Below are 9,226 nucleotides of genomic sequence, written 5' to 3'. Positions count from 1 at the left end.
AAATCTGTGAAATATCTTGTTATGCACCTTGATCGAAGGCTTACCTGGAACACCCATATAAAAGCTAAACGAAAATAGCTTAATATTAAATAAAAGTGTATGCAATTACTATTAGGTCAAAAGTTTCAATTCACTTTGGAAAATAAGGTAGGTCATATTAAAGCATATTGAACATTAAAACTCTTCAGGAGTTATCAATTCAAAATTCTGCGAACCATCGTTAATGCTCGGTTTTATGTTCTTCAATATTCTACCTATGGACAGATTGTAAATATATAAATGATAAACACAAAAAAAGTTATATTATAGAGCTATAAGTTATAGAATGAATGTATTATTAAGTAATTTATTTTTAAGAAACCGCAACATGTAAAGCTCCGGCTATAAAGGGCCAAGATCACAATTTCCGAATTGCCAAGGTATAATGACAGATTTCAATAAAATAAATAACTTTTTCGACTGCTACCCGTTATAAAGTGTATACCTTTTTAGACTCGATTATCATTTCCGGAGTGCTAGAATTTAATAGCACATTTCAATAATATAGGCGAATATGAGTAACTTTTTCGACAGTTCCGGTAATGAAGTGTATACCTTTTTTGGACACGATTGCCATTTCCAAAGTACCAAGAATTAATGGCAGATTTTGGTGAAATCGGCCAATATGAATAACTTTTTTATAATTTTACTTTTGCAAGCCATATGGCTCTATAAATCGATATGGCTGCATTCTTGAGGTATTGATGGTTAAAGTAACAAATTTTTACTGAACAATCTTCAACGAAGTAGATAACTAATGGTTAATCGTACCTTGTGCGATCAATACAAACATTTTATATATAATAAAATGTATATCCTAGAAAATATAGTTCCAGCTAGATTTTGTGACTACTTTTTATTTGGCTGATCAATATAGAAATGTACAACTTTAAACCCTGATATCTTATTATGTATCTACTGTTGAACCCACTACAAAAAAAAAAAAATAGTTGTATCCAAGCGTGTTAAATATAGAAGTTTGAGCACCGCTGGATCGAACCGCTGGTATAGCATTTTTATTATTGTATGCTTTTAATGCCTCTCTATCTTTTTCTCAGTTTTTGCATTTGTAATATAAGTTTCCAGTTTATTATAAAATTTGGACACGTTGGCGGTATTTGACTTTATGCTTGGCTTTTCAATCTTGCATAGTTCATTTCAAATTTATCGCTGGTACGATGTGGTTGGATTTTAGTTTAGTTCCTCAGCAATTAATTTTAGCATTTTAAGTATTATTAAATTTATTAGAATACGTTTTACATGTTATAAATTAAATAATTTATTTTAAATTTAAATAAACTAATATTCTGCGCATTTGAGGTTACAAATTATTTGTCATATTTGAAAACCGAGATCACGCAGATAGAGAAAATCGTGTCGATTACCGTGTTAAATCAACTGAAAAACTATTGTGATTTTAACCCCGTAAGACTCGTACAAATTGTTAATCTATTTATTACTTTATTCAAATAGATTTTTAATCACTATAATTTAACAACACTCAATATACATACATATGTATATCTAACTAAAATGATTTATATATTTATATATACATATACGTAATTTTTTATTCATAAATAGTACATAAAAATAATTTATATATTGATAACAATTATCTGATTACAATCTCTTTGTATTGTAATTTTATTGTAATTATTATACACGTGTTCTTATACTATTAAAGCTTGTTTAATATAATTTTTATATGTGAATATATTCTCAACTATTGCTTATTCGTAGGTATATCAAAATTTATATAAAACAATTATCTTTTATTATAGTAATCAATTTAAACACATCTGCCACTTCCGTTAATATTTTTTTATTGACGTACTTTACAATTAATTATAATAGGAATTGATATTCGAGCATCAATAAGTTCCCATTTGACCTCGACTTAATGTCTTTATTACTTTTCGAATTATTATCAATATCTTACATCTTTATTAAAATTACATAGTAAAGTAAATAATATCTATAAGAAAATAATATATGTATGTGTAGCATGCGGTATAGAAAACTATAGCAAGGACATTGAAATTCTTTATAAAGTAACAATCCATACTCGTAAAATAGTATGCCAGCGGGAAATTCGAAATTCAGCTCATGTAGTAATATGAAGTAATGGATTATTTTGCACCACTACTAAAATAGTTTCTTTATTATTAGTTTAAGGGTGTGTGCGAGTTTGAATAAATTGAGGTAAAGAAATTTAAATTTCCTAGGGGTTTTTTGCACTGCACTTATCGAAATATTTATTTATTTATTTATTGCACTTATTTATTATTTTTGATTAAAAGATTTTAAATTTACCATATTTATTAAATATCTTATTAAATTTTCACAATGTTAACACCTAATTTACCCCACTCGAAATACTGGTAAATACCAACATTCGCTGCCATACCGACATAATTTACTATTTCCCTTAATTTCCATCAATTAACTCGAAATTAAAAAAAAATAAGGACATTATTAATAATAATAATAATGTAATAATTTTGACGTTGGTTAAAAAAAATTTTTTTAAATTTCTGTAAAAAAAATTGTCATCAACAATTGGTCTTTAAATAACAAGTGAATGAAGTGGAAACGTTATTTCAATTGCACAACATATTGAAAACGAGATTCGATCAAAAATAATTTCACAATAATGATTTTAATCTTCTGGAATCGTCAATTTTTGCAACTTCATATCTACCATATCCAATCTAGTTTTAATCCTTTTCCCTGCAAAACGCTTGTTTTGTTCTTCGTTAATGGAATTGCGTAGAAGAAATTTGATTTCCATTCCAATAGAATTTAATTCAGCTGATGACAAAGTTTCAGCGGTTGAAATTCCAGTCTTCGCTTTCTCTGGGAGTAACAGGTGTCATCTGACGTTTTCATACAAAAGGTTGACATTATTAAATATAATCTACCTTAGACTTTTTGTCAAAAGAGCTTTATTTCTGTTATTTACAGATACAATTACATTGCGTTTATCACAAGTTAATATTAGGGGTATTCAGGCAACTGATTAGTTGCTTAGTTGATTCAAAAACTTCATATAAAAAAAATTTAGCATTTTGATGTTAATCAGTTGCTTGAACGATCCAATATGCGTAATCTGATTAGTTTATTGTGTGTAATTGCTTGGCAGCACTCGCATCAACAGCAAAAGCGAAGCATACGTTAACAGTGAAAATTGTTTACACACAATTCAAACAGCTGAGAGAGATAGCTAACGAATTTCTATACAAAAGTTCATTTTAAGTTATTATTACGACACTTGGGACTGGCAGCACTATTAATCAAATTTGTACTAATCTGAGAATCACCGAAATAGTTGATTCTCTGCTTAGTTTCATTTTTGTGTGCAAATTTTTGTTGTAATCAACTACTAAGCAACTAATCAGTTGCCTGAATACCCCTATTAAAATAAATGTTATGTGTTACTATGTTCACACACATCTTAATTTCGCAAAAATCTTTATCTCATCTTCGTTTCAGCAAAATTAAACTGTTTTTTCTATCCAAAATTCAATTTTGAGGTTAAAACGACATTAAGAAAAATGACCTTAATTTCGTTGAAACGGAGGCTGAAATGAAGGGATATTTCAAATGCAACTATGCGTAAGTAAAATTTTAAGCAAAAAATTTTTTTTAAAAAAATGTCAATGACAGTTGATTTTTTTAAATTTGAATATAGCGAAAAAACTGTAACTGTTTTATCCATCAAAGCTTATAAAACAACTGAATGCCATCTTTTAGAGTTCTAATAATCAACTTTTAAAATTTCCCAGCTACAAATAGTCTGTAATTTTTAACATTCAATTTGTAAACAAAAAACATATGATTTCCTAAATTTGGAGCAATAGGAACTGTCTGAACATGACGCAATCCTTTTTATTGCAATAAATGACAATTACAAACACAAAAACTTGAAGTTGTGAGTATTATTTCTTTAAGAATTTATTTATGAGTGTACCCTGTGTTGGCAGCTGGTATCACTACTCAGTTTGCACTTTAACAACCTGGCAGCACTAACACGTGCGGTCAAACTTTGTTTACATTTTTAAAAATCGCACTTGGACTAAATTTATTCTAAAAACAGAAATTTATATAGTTATTGTTGTTACTGAGAAAAAATGTCCATTGATTATAGTAATTTGTGTTCTTTGATTATTAATCAATGCTTTGGAGAAGTGGTACAAAAAGTTGCGGATTGTTTGTTTGGGGCTGTCAGTCGCACACTTATTCAAATAATCAAAGCAACAAATTTAACACGAAGAGAGGTATTTTTTATTTAACGAAACTAATTTATTATTTAATTCAAATCATTTAACTACATTTAAGGTGTCTAATGCTTTAGCAGTGCTAATAAAATTTAACATTGCGTCATTCAATGCCAGCAATTTGTACCCGCATCTGCCAGAATATTCACTCAAGAGACAGGAGATATTATTTATTTTGCGTTATGCACGGTAAATATTCGAATATATATTATATATACGTTTTTATTGCAAATTTCAACATTTATAATTTAAGTTATGCGCATCTTGCACATACAAAATATGGTAACATAGGCGCTGCTATTGCGGAAGAGATACTCCACGCTGGCTCAGAGACGGCAACAAATATTTTAATTAAATGTGTCACCGCACCCGACAATAAGGACAAAATAGAAACATATCGAGATGTTCTACTGACTATGATAAAAGATAATTACTTAATTAAAATGCCAATGTTAAAAGAACCCACAAACTCAGCGGATGTTGTGCCACAACTGCATGTAGAAGTTTATGATTTATATAATCCGCCAGTTATTGATTTAATTTCTATAGCGAAAATTCAAGCTGGTAGCGTGAAACCACAAGAGGCTAAAGATTATGGTAAATAAATATTAGAGTTTCTTTTCTAAATACAAAAAGCAAATGTATTTTTTTTAAATCTTTTTGTAGGCATTTACTGGAGAATTAACTTTAATCGTTTTCATCAGGATTTTAGAGATAATGTAATGGTTGCAGCTTTGGAACGTAAGTTGGGCACTAGTGCTGGCGAATGCTTTCAATTTATATTGAAACAAATGTACGAACGAACAGATCCTTGGCAAAAAGTAAGCCAAATTTATTACGCTTATCAATAATAAAAACAGTTTTCAATAAATGCCTACTATTTAGCAATCAATGTCTAATCCCTTCACTTTTGTGGAAATCAAACAAGCTGTCGAAAAGAAATCTAACAACCTCGACTTAATAAAAAATTTGGATAGTTATGTTACACTAATAGGTAAAAGCATAATAGAATACTTTTGTATCTTTTTTACTCATCTTAATTTGGGCATTACAGCTGACGATTCTCTAGGATTTCTACGTAGAGTTGGTAATATGGGCGGAGGACAATATGTGGTAGATATGTCATGTGCTTTCGAGGAACTTTCATTAGTTTGCATAGAGCATATAATAACAGAGCGTTTCGGTTCGAAAGCATCACGTATATTTCGTGTAGTGCGTATAAAAAAGCATATTGAGCAGGAAGATTTGCAAAAAGAAGCTATGATACCAGCAAAAGAAGCTAAACTGTTATCGTATAGTTTGTTTCAAGAACAATTTTTACAAATCAAAACCATACGGAAGGCTGGTGGTGGTGGCAGTGGACCCGCTAAATCATTCTACTTATTTCAATTGAAGCACATGCAGGTATAAGGCATTTCTTTTATTTATTTATATTAATTATTGCAAAAATAAAACAAAATTATTATGCTATAAAATAATAATATAATATGTGTGTTTAGTATGTATATAATTTTTTTGTCATCTTGTAGATTGCTAAGATGCTTTTGGATATATGTTACAAAGCTTTGTACAATAACATAACTCGTTCCAATTACGAAAAATCTGAAAATAAACGACTAATCGACAAATCCCAGAAGTTGGATAGCATTATTGGCACAATGAAAGACCGTGGAGAAACAGAGGAGTATATAGCTGAGGTATGTGTTTAAATTGTTATTACTTTTATAAAGATAATACAGACTCAATTATTATTGTTTATAGATTTTGGAAACGCTGACACCGCCAGAAAGACAAATTCTCGACAGTGTAAAACACCATATAAAGACTTTATCTAAAGCTGAATTAGAACTAGATGAGACTATATTTTTGTTACAAATGTATTTGTATCATTCGACGCAGTCGCCAAGTAGCAGTAGTGAGAAAAAAAAATAATTAAATTATTTAAAAAATGTCGACTTAAAATAAAATATTTTTTATTAAAAATAATTTTTTTTTTATTAAATAAAAATGTTTTTTTTTAATAAAAAAATTTTAATTTATTAAATAAAAATGTTTCCTTTATTATAAAAATTTTATTATTTATAAAATAAAATATTTATTTTCATAAATATTATAAGAATTTGTGAATGTTTAGTGAGTAAAAATTTGACTATATACACATGAATATTTTTAAGTTAATAACATTAACTATTTATATAATAGCATAACAAAAAAGACTAAACGCCTTTCTTATATAGTTTGTAAACAGTAACAATTATTTATGACCTAAACTAAAATTAAATAAACTAATGTAAAAAACTTAACAATTTTACATTATAAACATTTTAACTTTAGGAAAAAAACTAAAAAAATTAAATTTTACAATGGCATTGAAAATGATTTCAAAAAACAAAAACAAAAAAATTACTTATCTTTAGTATGAGTGCGTATGTGCAGTTTTCAATATATATGTTTAAAACATATATATGTTATATGTATTATATAAATAAATTTTCAGCCGTTTTTATACTATTTAAATTACATAATAAGACCATTGTAATGTTGATACATTTGATCCCAGAATAGCTGTCTTTCTGTTTCTGGATTTTTTTTCATATCCATTCCCGTTGATATGTCGAGATAGTTAAGATTGTCAATCATATCTTTTGTGTCAATTGGCGACCAAGCTGTTGTAATCATGGTATCCGCATTATCATCCAATGTTGGCGTACTAAATATTGAAAGTAATTAAAATTTTTTAAATATAATATAATAATATATAAGAATACGTTATATATAAATATATATTAATGATATATGATAATATGTTATAATAATATATGCTATGATTTATATAATTATTTACCCAAATTTCGCAAAATTTGTCCACATGCGCACCATACGATTTTTAACTAACACTTCTTTTGACCTGGGATCTAAACTTAAGTTGAAGAAACCAAATTTGAAGAGATATCCCATTTCATCACCATGACACACTCCAGGTCTTGAAATGCCTAACATACGCTTGTATAAACCTAATGCACCATCGAATGAGAAACGGTACATATAAACCGGTGCATTGCTATATCGGGCATGAAACCGTGCAGTTTTCCGAATACCTTGCAAGAACATCAGATCGGTCAGTAACTGTAATAAATAAACATATAAGTGTGAACTTAACTAAAACGTTAAAATAATAGTTTATTTTACCGCTATCAATTCTTCTACTGATTCAATACCAACAGATTTAGAACCCAAATAAAATTGACGTATTTCGCGGGTTACATAATCAATATCGTCCGTAACATTGAGGTCACGCGGTATCATACGCGCGAAATCGTTCTCAATAATTTGTAATAATTGAGGATTCTTACGCAAACCTATGAAAAAAGTAATATATATGGCTTTTAATCAAGAATCCATTTATATATATATATATATTTTTTTTTTAAATATATATATCAATTAATAAATTAAAAACATCTATAATAATATCCTTTGGTTGTGTCCAAAATATTTTTTAATTTTGGATCACTTTTGGACTGAAATATGTTATTCGTATCGATATAAAAAACCAATATATATATTAACTCTATGTTATCAATACCTATTTAAGGCAGAAATTGAATTATATATGGTACAAAGCCAATAAATTAACTTACGTCTTATAAACAACATTGCTTCATGTGTATTATATCCGGTTATATATGGCACTTCAGTATTGAATTTTTGCTCCCTATACATATCCAATGGATGTTCAGTAATAAATGGATCTTCATAATAAATGCCCCTATCACCTGGTTTGTTCCAGTAACCTTCAACTATAGGCACAAATGGTAAACCAACATTATTTCGAAAATCCTCTTCCGTCAATGTGGTGGGCGCTGCCTCGACTAATTTCATAGCTGGAACGCGACGTAAAAACTCTAAAATCTCTATTGTATCATTAGCGCCGACATAACCTAAATTTGCCGCCAAACGAAAAGCACGCTCTGTTGAGCTTTCTGTGAGTGACCAGGGATTAAGTACGGAACCACTTTGTGATATAGCACGATGAAATAAACCTTTTCCTAGTGGTGAAAGTAACAAAAGTTGTACGGAAGAAGCGCCAGCAGATTCACCGAAAATAGTCACTTCATTAGGGTTACCACCAAATGATGCAATATTATCACGCACCCATTTTAAGGCAAGTACTTGATCCTAATAATAGAAATATGTTTAATGAAATAAACATTAAAAAAAAAGTTTAATGAAAAAATTAACAAACCTTTAAACCTTGATTCCCAGGTGCATCTGGACCAGCAGTTAAAAATCCTAATGGACCTAATCTATAATTAAGTGTTACCAGTACTATATCTTCTGAGACTAAATAATCTGGACCATAGAGAAAAGTATTTCCGGAACCAAAAGAATAACCGCCGCCATGCAACCAAACCATTACTGGTAATTGTGGATTACTAGAAATATACAATATAACAATATTTCAATGCCATGCCATATAGAGAGCATACAATTTGGTGTTACTTACTCTCCACCTTTAGGCACTCTTTTTGTAAATACATTAAGAAACAAGCAGTCTTCGTCACCCTTAAAAGTATCCAAAATCATATTTTTGTGCGGACAGCTATGTCCTTCACGTGTCGCATCACGTATACCAAGCCAAGGTCTTTCAGGTTCTGCAGCACGAAATCTATAAACATTGAAAAGTCAAGCAACGATATATTATTAAATATTGTGCTTAAAGTTTTCATTTCTCACCTTCTTGTACCTACTGGTGCTTGACCGTAACGTATGCCTTTGAAGCTGTAATAACCGCCACGTTCACCTGATCTATATTTCTGATATCGTCCACGTATTTTTCCATGAAATGTGTTCACCACCACTTTTGTGTCTTGCTACGAAGATAAAATAAATCATTTTAATTTAAT

At 29.3% G+C, this 9,226-nt stretch overlaps 3 protein-coding genes across 3 annotated transcripts in view; 1 reads left to right on the top strand and 2 right to left on the bottom strand.

Annotated features, from left to right (window-relative positions):
* Positions 1-9,226, bottom strand: part of LOC119685681 (fatty-acid amide hydrolase 2) — a 28,872-nt gene that overhangs the window by 7,814 nt on the left and 11,832 nt on the right. The window lies entirely within an intron of this gene.
* LOC119685683 (DNA-directed RNA polymerase III subunit RPC3-like) lies at positions 4,173-6,267 on the top strand. The gene is made up of 8 exons (XM_038100040.1): positions 4,173-4,319; positions 4,381-4,508; positions 4,573-4,916; positions 4,986-5,140; positions 5,205-5,313; positions 5,374-5,723; positions 5,849-6,016; positions 6,081-6,267. Exons 1-8 carry the CDS (start codon positions 4,173-4,175, stop codon positions 6,249-6,251), a joined length of 1,572 nt encoding a protein of 523 aa, XP_037955968.1. The 3' UTR covers positions 6,252-6,267.
* LOC119685688 (venom carboxylesterase-6-like) lies at positions 6,811-9,187 on the bottom strand. The gene is made up of 7 exons (XM_038100045.1): positions 9,057-9,187; positions 8,827-8,988; positions 8,566-8,755; positions 7,961-8,498; positions 7,509-7,678; positions 7,165-7,445; positions 6,811-7,029 (listed from the first exon to the last, which is right to left on the bottom strand). The coding sequence occupies exons 2-7, from the start codon at positions 8,904-8,906 to the stop codon at positions 6,837-6,839; spliced, it is 1,452 nt and encodes a 483-aa protein (XP_037955973.1). The 5' UTR covers positions 8,907-8,988; positions 9,057-9,187; the 3' UTR covers positions 6,811-6,836.

This window comes from Teleopsis dalmanni, chromosome 2 (genome assembly GCF_002237135.1).
Source record: "Teleopsis dalmanni isolate 2A chromosome 2, ASM223713v2, whole genome shotgun sequence".
In the NCBI taxonomy this organism is placed as follows: domain Eukaryota; kingdom Metazoa; phylum Arthropoda; class Insecta; order Diptera; family Diopsidae; genus Teleopsis; species Teleopsis dalmanni.
This window is presented reverse-complemented; position numbering and strand designations above follow the sequence as displayed.